The sequence below is a fragment of the Gregarina niphandrodes genome (assembly GCF_000223845.1).
Source record: "Gregarina niphandrodes unplaced genomic scaffold scaffold00001, whole genome shotgun sequence".
NCBI classification, from domain to species: Eukaryota; Apicomplexa; class Conoidasida; order Eugregarinorida; family Gregarinidae; genus Gregarina; species Gregarina niphandrodes.
The window spans coordinates 236,212-250,963 of NW_011645773.1; the positions used below are offsets into that span (position 1 = coordinate 236,212).

Consider the following 14,752-nt stretch of genomic DNA (forward strand, 5'->3'; position numbering starts at 1 on the left):
CGATGGTGTCCTTGGCAGCCTGGGCAGCGCCTGCAGCGGTGTCCATGGCAGCATGTCCAACGTTGGTGGCAACGTTGGTAGCGGTGTCGACGGCGTGCTTGGCGCCCACAGCGATGGTGTCCTTGGCAGTCTGCGCAGCACCTGCAGCGGTGTCCATAGCAGCATGTCCAACGTGGGTGGCAGTGTCCACAGCGTGCTTGGCGCCGACTGCGATGGTGTCCTTGGCCGCGAGTGCGGCGTAGTGGGCCTGGGCTGTGAGGAGGTCCTTGGCTTGGATGGCGAGGTCGGCCGCGTGGTCGGCGGCAATGAGACTGGCCCAGGTGGCATTGTCGACTGCGGATTTGGCATTAGCTGCGACTGTGTTCTTGGCATCGATCGTTTTATGGGCGGCAGTGTCAAGTGCCTGTTGACCGGCGTTCAGACCGCGTTGGGCGGCGCGAGCGCCGACATCGACGGCAGCCTTAGCGTTGGCAGCGACGACATCCTTAGCATCATGTGCGAGGTGTGCGGCGGCGTCGAGTGTGGCCTTGGCACCATGGGCGACGACATCTTTAGCATCGTGTGCGAGGTGTGTGCCATAGTCTGCCGCGACGTCTTTGAGTCCAACAGCGGTGCCCGCAACCTGTCCAGCGACTTGGCCGGCGAGATGGGCGCCTTTATCGGCAGCGGCCTTTGCACTGGCAGCGAGTGATTTTTTTGCTTCATACGCCCAGAGAGAACCATAGTCCATGACGCTCTCTGCGGCATGTGCACTGATGTCCATACCCGCGGCGAGGGCGGCCTTGGCATTGGCCTGGAGCGAATTTTTTGCATCTACTGCGAGTCCGGCGGCGGTCTCCGAAGCCGCACGAGTTAGACCTCCGACGGCGCCAGCGGTCTGTTTTGCAGACGCTGCCAACGCGTCCTTGGCCTCAGTCGCCGTGGCCTCGGCGGCACCGATTACGCTGCCTGCAGCTTGAGCACCAAGGTGGGCCGCATTGCCAAGGGCCGCCTTGGCTCCACTGACCACTGCATCCTTAGCGTCATGCGCCACCACCGCTGCCTGATGGCCTACGGCGGCAGCCGCATCCTCGGCAAGGTGTTCCGCACTCGCTGCAGCGTGCATAAGCTGGCCACCAGCCGCACCGGCCGTCGCCACCACTGCACCGCCAGCAGCATGCGCTGCGAACACTACGGCATCCTTAGCATCACCACTCAACTGCTCGGCACTCTTCAACAACTCTTCCGCACCACGTCTGAAGAAGTAAGCAGCTTTTTGCAAAGTCATCTTCTCTCGATTCGCAACCAAATTTGCACGTATAACACATTTTCTCACTTGGCCGGGTATCGATTTCTACACATTTTTTGACGCATCGGATGGCACATTTTTTAGAATCGATTTTTGGAGCGTGATCTAGATCGGACCAAAGCTCACCAAGCCATGCAATGTAGAAGAGCAACAACTTTAGGGGGCCAACAACACCGTCGACGCACACGCCACACCAAGAGAGAGCACGCCTCGATACAGCAAACACAGAGATCTTGAACCCGACAAATTCTATTGTCGGTACATGCATTCTATTGTCGGCAGATTCTGTTGTCGGCAAACCGCCTATTGTCGGCAAAAAATGCCTATTGTCGGTAACCTCCATGATCGGTAAAAACAGTCCATTGCCGGCAAATCTCTACTGTCGGTTAACACCTATTGTCGGCACACTGCCTTCCACTCTAGATAAGGGGACGTAGCGCTCTTAGTACACATATCCATGTAGGCAAAAGCCCATCAGCATCTGGGGCATGTAATTCTATCGGGTAACACCTGGAGCGGCTTCTCAGTATAGTCCACCAGTGTCATAAAATTCTTAGGTAACAGACGTAGTCTGGTAAGCAGCAACTGGAACACGTCTAGGGTCTACCGCAACACACCGCTCATCATCATTCCACTCACCTCGTCGTTGCGGCGGCCGCATCCGTTCAGTGTGCTATATTGTTCGACTGACCTCATCGTGCCCATGGCCTCATCGTGCCCATGGCCTCATCGTGCCCATGGCCTCATCGTGCCCATGACTGCGTCGGCACTCGTAGAGGTCCGGATTAGTACCTACTCATGTCCCTGGCGCTCGGTCTCGTAATCAGTGTGAGGAGTCGGGGAAGATTGAATTTTGTAGGGGGAAAATGTTCCGGCCCAAGGCGAGCGTGACAAGTTTGGTGGGTCGTTCAACTGTTCTAGGTGAGAAGGACCGGAAGGGTTTGCGGTCGCAGTTTCTAGCGCAGTTCCCGAAGTGTACGAAGGAGGACTTTGAATCAGTGTGTCCGGCGTCGTCTACATTGTCGGTTTTTTCTTTGAAGGGAGTTTCATGTGACGTCTACGTAGCAGAGTCATTGCCGTTGTTCATGACATATTCTGCGAAGAAGAAAAATGCTGCGTTGGTGCCGACAATCTTCACCTTGTGGCGACTACCAGACCTGTTGCCGGTAATGTATACATTGGAGGAGGCGGTAGTGTATATGGTACGTGGTGCGGATTTCATGATACCAGGGTGTGTGAATCGGGCAGCATTGATTGATGCGGCATCTCAGGATGGATGCGTACGTGAGCAGTTGCAAGAGGGCAAGCACTGGGCATTGAAGACAGTGGGCAATCCGTATCCATACGCGGTTGGTGAGTGCTGTATCTCAGCCGACGAATTCGCAACCGCCACGAGGGGTAAAGCCCTCATGATCACACACGTCATTGGCGATTTGTTGTACAAAATGGGGCAGGAGCATGTAGCCGAACTACCACCGGGCTTCACGCACACGACTGTGGAGTCTCTGCATCCAAGGTCGGGTGTGGAAGACGAGGACGGAAAGGCTGAGGGAGAGATCAAGGGGGAAAAAGGTGCGCTTGCCGCGGATGAAGAAGAAACCGGCGAAGACACTCGCCAGAAAGCTCTGGAGGCCAACAAGAAGCTACGGTTCCCACCAAATGCCGTGGAGGCCGTCATAGAGCTCGTCACTCTCGATGTACTCAAAAAACGATACTCAAACGAGCAATGCCCAGTCAGCGCCAGCTCGATTTGGGGCGTGGTACTCGCCCACATACCGAAAGCCGTCCAGGACGCCGAGATCACTGTCCACAGCTGGCTGGAAGCTCGGGGTGTACACATAGGCTCCGTCGAAGGTAAAAAACCAGACGCCCAGTCGGAAGTGGCAACGGATAACCAGGACAGCGATGCGGAAGCGGAAGCGGAGGAGGAAGCGGAAGCGGAGAAAGCGGAAGCGGAGGAGGAAGCGGAAGCGGAGAAAGCGGAAGCGGAGAAAACGGAAGCGGAAGCGGAGGAAGCGGAAGCGACTGGCTCCGTCGTGCGAGACGGGTGGACCGTATCGCAAATGACGGCAATCGACTTGAAGCAAACGTCGTGGAAGACGGCTAAGAAGTATGCACACCATTTCAAGCAGATGAAAATCTGGCAAGTCAAGGAGATCCGGGGCGAAATGGTGGTAATTAAGATCAACTTCAACCATCCGCTCTTCAAACAGTACTTTGTACTGCCATTGACGGTTGTCGCAGAGGTGGGTAAGCCAAAGCAGACGACGCAAAAGGTAGAGGATGCGAAAAAATTGTCGCAGAAACCTCTTAGAGCTCTCAATGTCTATCAGCCGCTGACGACAGTAAAGGACATTTTGGGCAAGACAGGTGCTCTGGACGATAAGGATAAGACGTACTTGACTACGTCGGAAATTAGCGCCGCATTAGCGAAAGCCATTGAATTATCGAACACGAGTGCACAAGAATTCCCCAGCGTCGGACAGGACGCAGATCCCACCCCCACCACTCGAACCAACGACTGGACCGCCGTCGTGCTACGGGATCCTGCTTTGTCCACTTTATGTTTGAATAAGAAAGATCGTCTGGCACTCCGTAGCGGAGAAAAAAATACCGATTCGGTCACGCGTAAGGATCTGACCGACAAATTTATTCAACAAGGCTTCAAGACCATTTCTATCCTGGCACCCATGGGTACGACCGTGGAGAATGCGCTCAAAAATCCTTCCAAAGATCTCATTGTTATTGAGGGTGACGCCAAAATCTCCATCTCCGTCAAAAAGACCAAGCGATTCATTAGAACGCAGATCGCTGGAATACACTACTTCCCCAATATAGAACCGAAGTCGCTAGCGGAGAAGCTCCAGAAACAGTGCGCGGCTGCAGCTACCGTTTGCGAAGTCGAAGATGTCAAGGGCAAAAATAAACCGCAAGGAGTCCTAATCCAAGGCTCGGTTGCGCCGGAATGTCAAAAATTCATCGAGACTAATTACGGTATACCTTCAACAATGATCGAAATACTCTAATCACCCATACCTAGTCCAAGCAGACGATTAGCCCAAGCAGCCGATTAGCCTAGACCTAACCCCCCAGGCCGTGAGGGGCAGAATCAAATACTACCTGACTACAAATACTATTTGATTAAGCAACCCCTACGAATTGACCATACATTTCATTTTTCTAGTCGAGAATTAATATACGGGGTATACTCAACGGGAGCGGATCTGGGAACAGGCGCTAAAGTGGGAGCGGACGCTGTGTGGGAGGGGTCGCTGTATTGATGGTCTTCTTAGGTCTCAAGATGTTGTTGTGGAGGGTATTGGTCGAGTTTGAGATTAGACGGAAAATCGATCGCGCACGTTCGATAGCGGTACGCAAACGAAAAAAGTTCAAGCCTACACGCACCGGGGAAAACTAGGTCATTGGCGCCATGCGGAAGGTAACTAAGCGTCCATTTCAGTTATTAATGTGAATCTTAGAGCCTGTTTTGTCTTTGCATTATTGCTGCGGCGGAGTTCGAAGGAACAGCGCCGCTGGTGCTGGATACTGAAGCCCCGCTTGCTGTAGACGGCCCCCTTGTGCTGGACACAGAAGCCGAGGTCCCGCTCGTGTTGGGTGGTGGACCAAAGGTGGAGTTAGACGTGGTTGAGGTTGAAGGCATGGGCGCAAAGAAGCGTCGCAACTACCTAACCTGCGAGCCGGGAGAGTTGTGCGAGTTGCCTCCGTACCCCGCCAAAAACGGGGCCCCGCTGTTCGTCGAAACTCGGCCCTTCGTGGAGCCGGTGGCCGTGGAGGAAGTGGTCTTGGCACCGCCAAAGAAGTTTGGTGGGCCCAAGCCGAAGGTGAAGCCGCAGGTCGTCATGCCGGCGCCAGCGCCAGTCATGGTCGCGCCGCCTCCTGTGCCGCGCCTGCGCGGACCTCGTCCCGCCGACGACTGGCTCGTCGACCGACCGACCATGCCTTACACTCCCGCGCCTGAATACCATCACTACCATGACCACGAACACGTCCACCGTCATGAGGTCCGCCAAACCGACGACTGCGTCGCCGCCGAATGTGACAGCGGCTGTACCGATGGTGGCTGTCACCACGGAACCCCTCAGCCGACTCCCACTCCTCCCCACCACGACCACCCCCACCACGACCACCCCCACCACGACCATCCCCACCACGACCATCCCCACCACGATCTAAAACCCGAACACCACCTTATTGAGCCGGTCGCCGAGATCATCGAAACCATCTTGGACCACGGCCACAAAGGCGGTGACCACAAGGGTACCGATCACCACAAGGGTACCGATCACCACAAGGGTACCGATCACCACAAGGTGGGTGAGCACGAAGGTGGCGACCAGCAAGGTGGTGAGCACAAGGCGGTCGAGCACAGGGCGGTCGAGCACAAGGCGGTCGAGCAGCATAAGGCAGTAGTTGAGAACCTGGACGAAGTTATCCAGAGCGACCCGAAGAAGCACAAGAAGTGGGTGGACTGGCACGATATGAAGGAGTCTGCGCTGGATGTGATGAATGCCGTCAAGGACGTAGCCTTCCACAAAGGGAAGGGCAAGGAGAGCAAGCTGCAAGAGCAGAGCCTGGAGGATTACCGCAGCGTACCAATGCCCAACGGTATCCGCATGCCTGGCGGACATTACCTGCCTCCCGGCATCTTCTATCCCAGCTACGTAGAAGAGACTCCCGTAGCCGTCGCCGACATGTCTCTTGATGTCCCGGAGGATCGGCCGGGTGCGGTGACTTCCATCAGCGTGGACCGCCTGCCCGATGGCGGTACTGAGATCGTGAAGACCGTCGAGCTCCCGCCACGCGTCCTAGACAGACGGATCCACGACGGCGGAGCTACCAGAGTCATCGAGGTCCCCCGTCTCCAGGACGAGGCCGTTGAGGACACTGCTGCTCAGGACCTGGCCGGAATCGTAGCCGTCGATACGACTGTAGTCCGCGGCCCCACCAAGGTTACCCGAAGGGTGGTTGACTCGACGGTGGAAAAGATATTGGAGAATCCCTACTCCGGTACCGGTCCTGTGACCACTGGTCCGGTGAGCGTGGGCCCTAACATTGTGAGTCAAAGCCCCGTGGTCGCGCAGAGTCCTGTGGTTACGCAGAGCCCCGTGGTCACGGAGGCTCCCGTCGTCACCCAGAACCATGTGGTTACTCAGGGCCCTGTGGTTACTCAGGGCCCTGTGGTTACTCAGAGTCCTATGGTTACTCAGAGTCCGGTGGTGGTTCCGTCGCAGGTAGCTATCACAGACGGCCGCTTGGTGCAGCCGGAGATACGGCCAGTGATGCCGAGCTTGGAGGTAGTGGACACGTTGAGGATGGCTGAGCGTGCGGCTGCAGAGTCGGTGGCGATCGCATTGGAGACTGAGCGATTGGCGACGGAGCGGGCTCGATCGGCGATGGCTTACCGTGCGCAGATCGAGAGCGACATCGAGAGCATTTTGGAGTTGAAGGATCGCGAGGCGGCGACGGCGGAAGTGGAGCAATTGAATGCGCGTCGCGCGGCGTTAGAAAGGGCTGCGGAGGAGGCGGCGCTGGACCGTGTTCGTGCGGAGAAAGCGTTCTTCGAAATCCAGGCTGAGAAGGCGGCGCAATTGGCAGCGTATGAAGTTGCGGCAGCACAACACGCCGCCTGGGAACGCGCCCATGCTGAAGCGCGCGCCGAAGCAGCCATTGCCGACCGCCAGGCGGCCGCACAGGAGGCCCGTGCCGAAGAGGAAGTTTTACTCGAAACTGTTGAACGCCTCAAAGACCTCCGCGAACAGGCCATTTGGGACACACAACTCGCCATTCAGCGTTCAAGAGCTGACGCAGCCGCCGCCGCCGCCGCCTGGGTCGAAGCACCTCCCGCGGCCGCTCCAGCGACCCGCTACTACCCGAAGGTGGAACTCTACCCCAAAGCGGAACTCTATCCCGACCCGAATGGGGACCTCTACCCGATTGCCCATCTTTACCCCGACGTGGACATGTACCCCGGCGGCGCCCTCGACGCCTCGGATATGTCTCCCGAACGTGACCCCTTCAGCCACTTCCTCTCCGACGCCGACTACAGCGACTACGGCTACCTTCCCGCGGAATACAGCGAGGCTGCCACCTACGTCTACCCCAACGCTCGCCTTCCCATCACTGGCACACATCTCCCCACTAACCCTCACGGCCCCGTCGGACCCCACCTTCCCGCGGGCCCGCACGGGCCCTCGGGGCCCAACGGTCCCCACCTTCCCTCTGGTCCTCACGGCCCTTCTGGTCCTCACCTGCCCACCGGTCCTAACGGCCCGCATCTGCCTACTGGTCCTCACGGTCCTTCTGGTCCGCACCTGCCAACCGGTCCTAACGGCGCGCATCTGCCTACTGGTCCCCACGGCCCTTCTCGACCCCATCTTCCCTCTGGCCCTCACGGTCCTAGCGGCCCCCACCTCCCCACGGGTCCTCACGGCCCCTCGGGACCCAGCGCCCCCCATCTTCCCTCTCACGGCCCTAACGGCCCCCACCTTCCCTCTGGTCCTCACGGCCCTTCTGGACCCCACCTTCCCTCTGGTCCTCACGGCCCTTCTGGACCCCACCTTCCCTCTGGTCCTCACGGTCCTAGCGGCCCGCATCTGCCTGCTGGCCCCCGCGGCCCTTCTGGACCCCACCTTCCCACAGGTCCTCATGGCCCCAGTGTCCCCCACCTTCCCTCTGGTCCTCACGGTCCCTCTAGTCCGCATGCTCCGACGGGATACTTCCCGAGTGGTCACCTTCCTGAGCTGCCGAGCAGCCCGCATCTTCCTTCGGGACCTGAGTTGCCAAGACGTACTTCGCATGTGGATTCTGGTAATTCGCAGCATGAGACCGTACGCCAGCCTGGGATCTCGGAGCAGGAAGTCTTGGTGAGACCGATTGATTCGGCGGTGATGGAAACGCCCTTGGTGGAGAACTCGGTGGGTCCTTTCCTGGACGAGATTCGCCGAGACAAGCGTGAAGTGATTCTGGCTCCGAAAGCTGTGGAGAAGTGCTCTCGATTGGTGCCCGACTCGGTCATCATCGAGACGGAGGTCCCATTGTCGCAGGTGGCCCGGGTACCCAGCTCTGGCCTTATCCCGGTAGAGGACGCGGATTTTGACAAAATGCTTGAAATCCGACGGAATGCACCTGAAGCGGACAAGGTACTGGACTGGGCCGTTGACCAACTCTACCGTAGCCACTTTGTCCAAGAGACTAAGGCCGCCATTTGCGGCTCCGTTTGCAGCAAGCCCGCAAACCACCTGGACGTTGTATACAAGGCTGCTGACGTCTTCGCCGACTGTTTGGATCCTGACAACCTGCAAATGCTGAGGGACTTCCTATTCAAGACCATCAACTGATCCGTTAGCATCTAAACCCTTTTATTTAGCCCATAACAATATGTTTACCCCCGAAATACCTTCACCCTCTGGTTCCCTTAAGAAATTCCACCGGATGGTTAGGACCAGATCGAATTTAAATTTGGAGGTCGATGGGATTGTTCTTTCGGTCGATTGTGGTGCCGGTTGTTGTGATCGGAATAGCCATACTGATTGCCCTATGTTTTTTCCAGTCCAAGCTCATCTTTGTTCCACAACGTAAGAAGCCAAGTTGCTTGTACAGTACAAAAGGTGTGCACACACACCTTTTGTGTGTGCACACAAACACACTAAAGGTCGGAGCGAAGACATGGGCAGGGGGTGTTGGGATATGATGTTTATGTAGTCGACTCGGGAGATAGAAGCCCGTATTCTAATCCTAATGGGTGGAGACATCCTGGTGAGAAAGGTATACCATACGAGGATATTCAGTTGGATACAGAGGCTAATGTAACGGTCCATATGTGGTTAATGAAGCAGAAGGATTCTCGAAATGTACCTACCTTGATCTTCTACCATGGTAATGCTGGTAACCTGGGTCATAGACTACCAAATTTGGAGCAGCTATACAAGCGTAGTAAATTAAATGTTCTAGCATGTTCCTATAGAGGTTATGGACTAAGTACTGGTATACCTTCGGAGCTAGGTTTCTTTCATGATGCGGGAAGGGTAGTAGAATACCTCAGGACTAGAGATGACATTGACTCTAACCGTCTGTATGTGTTTGGACGTTCTTTGGGTGGAGCTGTAGCTATTGAGACGGCCCGACGAAATCCTGAGCACATTCGAGGGCTTATAATTGAGAACACATTCTGGGATATGCGTTCTATGGCTGTCCTTCTATTCAGGCCATTGGTTGCTTTCGGAAATCTTCTCAATTTACTCCTACAACATAAGTTTATGTCTGGACAAGCCATCATGCAAGTAAAACAACCCATTTTATTCCTATCTGGTGATGAGGATACAATTGTACCTCCTAGTCAAATGCTAGACTTATACAAAACTGCAAGACAATCAAAATTCAGACACTTCGTCTCCATTGCTGGAGGATCTCACAATGAGTGCTGGCTTCTATACCCCACCAAATACTATGAGTCAATCGACGACTTTATTCGAGCTGTTGAAGGCAATGAAGGAGAAGACATGAATATCGTTCTCGGAACCAAGAAGAAATCACCCACCGAAATCACCAAGAAAGCGCCGGAAGACCAAGGTAATTTCTTCTCTAGAATTATTGGACTGTTCACCAACGAATACAACTCCAAAGAGTTGTGATTTTGGCCATACAATTAACGCTGCACACACGTGTGCTTCACTACATATACTTCACTACATATACTTCACTACATATACTTCACTGCACCAAGATGATCTACTAGTTGTGTGGAATTGCAGAGTGTAGTTATCCAAGTTTGTCACCATCCAGGTTTGTCACCAGCCGGGTCAAGGAAAAAAAAGGTTTCATTCGTTATCATGTTCTCTAAGATCATTCGGTGTGGAGAGGCCGAAAATTTCTTTCTCTTGTCTGACGTAGAGCCCATTGTCGCCCTGATTGTAGGCAACAATGGCGTCAGTGTTTTTGACCTGATTATAATTTTTGTTAATGATTCCGAAGCCGAGAGGTACGTCATTGATGGTGCTGTAAATGACGCAGCCTACATGATTATCTCCCTCACCGGCATTCGGAGTTAATTGAACCTTTTGGATGTGTCGTTTAATTAGATGATTACCATATAGAAAGGACATTTCCGCATTCTGCTTGACCCAGACTTTATTGTTCGTGTAATACGCCAAATAATTAAGACCGGTAATTTGTAAGCGGAACTTTTTGGTCTTAGTAAACTTGCCCAAACAAGTACCCATAGTTAACATCTTACTCCTTGGAATCATACTCGAATATCGGTACACCAGCTCAGGAACCACAAATACTCGACATCGATGTAAGAGCAAACGGTTCTGAAGGAATGCCTCTACATTATCTCCCATACTACAAAACCGACGATAATACCAACACATGAAGACCAGTATGCTTACTATGCCTTTAGCTTGGCCTCTACCACCTTCAATTCATCCTTGGCCAATGTCCGCATCTATTTTCCCACCTAAAAAAAAATCATCCCCCCGCTCCTCCCCCCCCGGCCCGAAACTATCATGGAATGAGTCAGCTTCCCGCTACTACCGTTTTGAGTCAACTTCCCCTTACTTCCGTTTGAGTCAGCTTCCCGCTACTACCGTTTGAGTTACTTTTGCCAGACAGATTGTGCAGGCTTGGTCAAAAACTTTCTTCAAGTCAAAATATGAAATAACACCTAAGTGATCTATACAAGACTTGTATGGGGTCTTTGTATAAATATCGCTAAGAATCGTGACCACCACCATAGCATCACATTGCCCTTCAATTTCAGCTGTCAATCTGTCAATCCATACCCCTTGTTCAGATCTCATAAGAGTGACGGAAAATGGCCAGTATAACAATTGTAAATTGGTTGTTGTCTTATTCTCTCTCCACCAGCGACGCTCCTTGTCCCATTCCAATTTGGGCATCTGAAGATTCCTTAATGCATGTATGCTGCCTTCCAACCCTAAATCCCGAATATTACCGTCGTCGCTCAAACATGTCACGCTAACAGTTAACTTCCATTGGTACGTGTCATCAATCCGCAAACTCGTGCGGTCTATGCAACTAGTTAGGATATTCTCCCATTCTATTATCGATGCCAACTGATAAGCATGCTTCCATGAACCCGAACTCGTGTCGATATGCTCCAGAATCTGTTTCCCGTTACAAGGAATCCAATTCACCGTTAACAGCTTGCCTTCTCCCTTCATTACTTCACATTCAGCCTTTGCCACAAGCGATGTCTTGCCAGACACCAGAATGACGCCTCCCTCCTCGGTTATCTGCAGGCTCATTATTTTTTTAGGAATGACGGCTACAGATAAGGAAGATGAACTGTGGAGGATACTTTGTGAAGTCAACAGTAAGATCGCACACGTGTGTGACCGCACACGTGTGTGATCATCCATTTGCTGAACGGCCGGCGATATCATAGCGAATGGATCATACCATACAGAAATTGCTGTGCCAACCCGTCAGGATGGACCGCCGTCAGGATTGTTGGCCGTCAAAATTCATGCAAGGACGACACGCGATTTTTCCTCACATCGCTGGGATTTCACATCCATGAAACATTTGGGGGAATAGAACATTTGATTGATGTCCTATCTGTAGATAATGATGTGAGTCAGTTACTGGACTCTTGCTTCTCGTTCCTTAGAAGGCGGACAGACTTTTATCACGTGGATGTCGATGGGGCAGCGCCTTACGGGCTAAAGCAGGGTGAAGCCTTTGATATGGTGGTTTCCACGTTCGACAAGCATGCGCACTTGCACTTGAAATACGAGCACGACAAGCGGAAGCACGCAGTCAAGGAGGAGGAAAAATCCAGTCGGCAAGAAACATCGGAGCAAAAGATGTCGGAGCAAAAGATGTCGGAGCAAAAGATGTCGGAGCAAAAGATGTCGGAGCAAAAGATGTCGGGGCAAAAGGTGTTGGCACCGGTGACGGTCGTCAAGGCTTCTGTGGATGGATCAGGTTTTGATTTGTCCCAGCGGCTGTCCGCGAGTTCAATAGGAACCAGGAATGGTGGGTTCGGTGACAGGTTCGCTTGGTCGCAGACGGTCAGTGAGCTCCATCTGGAGTACCCTATGCAGGACGTAGTGTCGTCGCCCGACGTGGTGTTTAGAGTCGGGGCGGACTACCTATGGTGTGTCGTTGAGAGGCTGAATTTCCACATTAAGGACACTTGGCTCCATCCCGTTAAACCCAGCGGCACCACCTGGGTCCTTGAATGTGCCAGGAATGGAGACTATGAACCGCAACAGTCGCTCGTAATTTACGTGGATAAAAGTAAGAAGGGTGTTTCGTCCACCTGCCGGGGAACTAAATGCAGAGATCGGGGCTGCAGGGCAGTCGGGGTGGCATTAGATAGGTCCATTCGTTCAGGGGCTGCTGGCTAGACACCGGGCTAGACACTGGGACCGAACGCTGGGTCCGGAACCGAGACCCGGGACCGAACGCCGGAAGGCTAACAGCTAATACCTACGTTCTTGTAGAGGAACCCGGCTGGTGGGACTGGCCCTTCTCAGATAATGGTCCTCCTGAAGGATGGACAGGTCCTTCGTTCGCAGCAGATTCGGTTTCAATAGGTTCGTTACCAGCCAGACACCAACACGATATACTTGAGGCAATAAACAAAACTTGTCAGCAGAGCTAAAGCCAGGTGCGTCCTACGTAGATTCACGTGAGCATCTTCACTGGCTCAACGACGTGGAACTCAACAACGTGGGGCTCAACAACGTGGGGCTCAACGGCGTGAGACTCAAGGACGTGGGCACTCGCAGATCCTAGGATTCCTGCTTGACTACTTACGTCGCAGTTTGTTGTCAAAAGTGTTGGTGTCCTAGGCAGCGTTGTCTGGACGCTCAGCTGCAGCTTCGGTCATTGGGGCAGTGGAAGTACAGAAACTCCAATCAAATATGAAGTCGTACGCAAACCCTTCGCGGAAAAACAAATCCTTAAAGATGCGCCGAAGATAAGCGTAGTCGGGCCTATCTTCAAACCGCAGCGAACGGCAGTAATTGAGGTACGTCACGAATTCGACTAAAATGAATTTCCGAGTGTTTTTGCATTCCCAAGTGTTATAGCACTCTCGAAATGTTTTAGCGCACACGTGTGTGGTCGTGTTTCTTACATGGGAAATTCTTGCATAATGTTTCAGTACTTGTGCTCATTTTCTTCTCCATGATTTTATCGTATTTGTCTTTTTTGTTGCCAGCTTTGAGTCCCTGCCACGGTAGGCTGCCTCGATTGAAGTACATGAGAACGTAGCCAAGGGCTTCCATATCATCTCTACGACTCTGCTCTATTCCCAGATGGGTAGATACGGAGGCATACCTAGCTGTTCCGGTAAGATTCTTCCCTTCACGGTAAGGGATATGTAAATACGATTTGAAGTCTCTATACTTCTTCGCCAAGCCAAAATCAATAATGTAAACAACGGACAACTTCTTACCTCTCCCGATTACAAAATTGTCCGGCTTTATGTCTCGATGAATAAAGTGCTTGGAATGGACAAACTCTATTCTATTGAGCTAAAAAGAAATACAACCCTAAGAGTTACAGAACCCCTCAGAGTTATGGAACCCCTCACAGTTACAGAGTCGGCTTTAGTTGAAGAGGAAGGAGGAAGTGAATTCAGGTGAATATAGCCAGGTAAGGGTATGTGGATATAAGTACCACACAGATGGGGGGGGGGGGGGGGTTTAGAGGTGGCAGACATACGTACCATTTGATCAGCCAGCATGAGCACAGTTTTCAGTGTGAATTTCCTCCCCATTATTAGGAACAAGTCTTCAAGAGAAGGTCCTAATAACTCCATCACCATGACGTTATAATCCTTCTCAACCCCATACCAATATACTACTGGAACTCCAACTAGCAAAAAGCAAATTATTCTCGTTTAGGGTTTAGTGACGGAGTATGGGTTTCTTCTTACTGCCTCCGTACAACACCTTATAGAGTTTCGACTCGTAGAGTAGCTGGGGATGTTTGGTCTTGACGGGCTCCAACTTGATGGCAACGTCTTCGAAAGTTAACATGTTGCGTCCTACAGAATTACCATGCTGCGTGACCTGTGCCTGACCCTTGCTTCTGAATTGCGCCGAACAAAAGTGTGTGCAAAGTGTGTGCTGAACATAGTGTATTGCCGAAAGTATGTGCGCTCTTACCCATATATATCTCGCCGAAGCTGCCGCTGCCCAGCTTCTTGCCCAGGCGGTATTTGCCAGCAACTCTGATCTCCATTCAAAAATAATATAAAATGTTGCCGGCGCCTGCCCCGGTTTTCTGCCAAAGTTTCAACCCCTACGACAACTACTATGCCCTTGGCTGTGTGGACGGTACCTTGAGGCTTTACCACTACCACGATATCGATGACATGGCGTTAGTAGCGGAAAAAAAAGCGCATACGGGCATACGAGCCATAACTTTCTCCAATTCCCGTAACTACCATCCCCCCCCCCCCCC

The 14,752-nt window shown here is 52.8% G+C and overlaps 8 protein-coding genes across 8 annotated transcripts; 4 read left to right on the forward strand and 4 right to left on the reverse strand.

The window, feature by feature from the left end:
- Positions 1–91: 91 nt before the first annotated feature.
- GNI_004380 (hypothetical protein) lies at positions 92–1,267 on the reverse strand (the record flags this gene model as incomplete). The annotated part of the gene is made up of 1 exon (XM_011130248.1): positions 92–1,267. A coding segment is annotated over one exon (1,176 nt), but the record flags the coding sequence as incomplete, so codon positions are not given.
- An 887-nt stretch (positions 1,268–2,154) lies between these two features.
- GNI_004390 (putative translation initiation factor SUI1) lies at positions 2,155–4,314 on the forward strand (the record flags this gene model as incomplete). The annotated part of the gene is made up of 1 exon (XM_011130249.1): positions 2,155–4,314. One exon carries the CDS (start codon positions 2,155–2,157, stop codon positions 4,312–4,314), a length of 2,160 nt encoding a protein of 719 aa, XP_011128551.1.
- A 633-nt stretch (positions 4,315–4,947) lies between these two features.
- On the forward strand, positions 4,948–8,646 carry GNI_004400 (hypothetical protein; the record flags this gene model as incomplete). Its single annotated transcript, XM_011130250.1, has 2 exons — positions 4,948–7,464; positions 8,128–8,646. 2 exons carry the CDS (start codon positions 4,948–4,950, stop codon positions 8,644–8,646), a joined length of 3,036 nt encoding a protein of 1,011 aa, XP_011128552.1.
- Positions 8,647–8,777: 131 nt separating this feature from the next.
- Positions 8,778–9,939, forward strand: GNI_004410 (putative alpha/beta hydrolase family protein; the record flags this gene model as incomplete). The annotated part of the gene is made up of 2 exons (XM_011130251.1): positions 8,778–8,883; positions 9,011–9,939. The coding sequence occupies 2 exons, from the start codon at positions 8,778–8,780 to the stop codon at positions 9,937–9,939; spliced, it is 1,035 nt and encodes a 344-aa protein (XP_011128553.1).
- A 186-nt stretch (positions 9,940–10,125) lies between these two features.
- On the reverse strand, positions 10,126–10,754 carry GNI_004420 (60S ribosome subunit biogenesis protein NIP7; the record flags this gene model as incomplete). The annotated part of the gene is made up of 2 exons (XM_011130252.1): positions 10,126–10,651; positions 10,699–10,754. 2 exons carry the CDS (start codon positions 10,752–10,754, stop codon positions 10,126–10,128), a joined length of 582 nt encoding a protein of 193 aa, XP_011128554.1.
- A 124-nt stretch (positions 10,755–10,878) lies between these two features.
- On the reverse strand, positions 10,879–11,493 carry GNI_004430 (hypothetical protein; the record flags this gene model as incomplete). Its single annotated transcript, XM_011130253.1, has 1 exon — positions 10,879–11,493. The coding sequence occupies one exon, from the start codon at positions 11,491–11,493 to the stop codon at positions 10,879–10,881; it is 615 nt and encodes a 204-aa protein (XP_011128555.1).
- Positions 11,494–11,590: 97 nt separating this feature from the next.
- Positions 11,591–12,684, forward strand: GNI_004440 (nudC amine-terminal domain protein; the record flags this gene model as incomplete). Its single annotated transcript, XM_011130254.1, has 2 exons — positions 11,591–11,645; positions 11,762–12,684. 2 exons carry the CDS (start codon positions 11,591–11,593, stop codon positions 12,682–12,684), a joined length of 978 nt encoding a protein of 325 aa, XP_011128556.1.
- A 443-nt stretch (positions 12,685–13,127) lies between these two features.
- GNI_004450 (casein kinase I) lies at positions 13,128–14,530 on the reverse strand (the record flags this gene model as incomplete). Its single annotated transcript, XM_011130255.1, has 5 exons — positions 13,128–13,327; positions 13,419–13,818; positions 14,013–14,161; positions 14,223–14,333; positions 14,455–14,530. 5 exons carry the CDS (start codon positions 14,528–14,530, stop codon positions 13,128–13,130), a joined length of 936 nt encoding a protein of 311 aa, XP_011128557.1.
- Between the last annotated feature and the right edge of the window lie 222 nt (positions 14,531–14,752).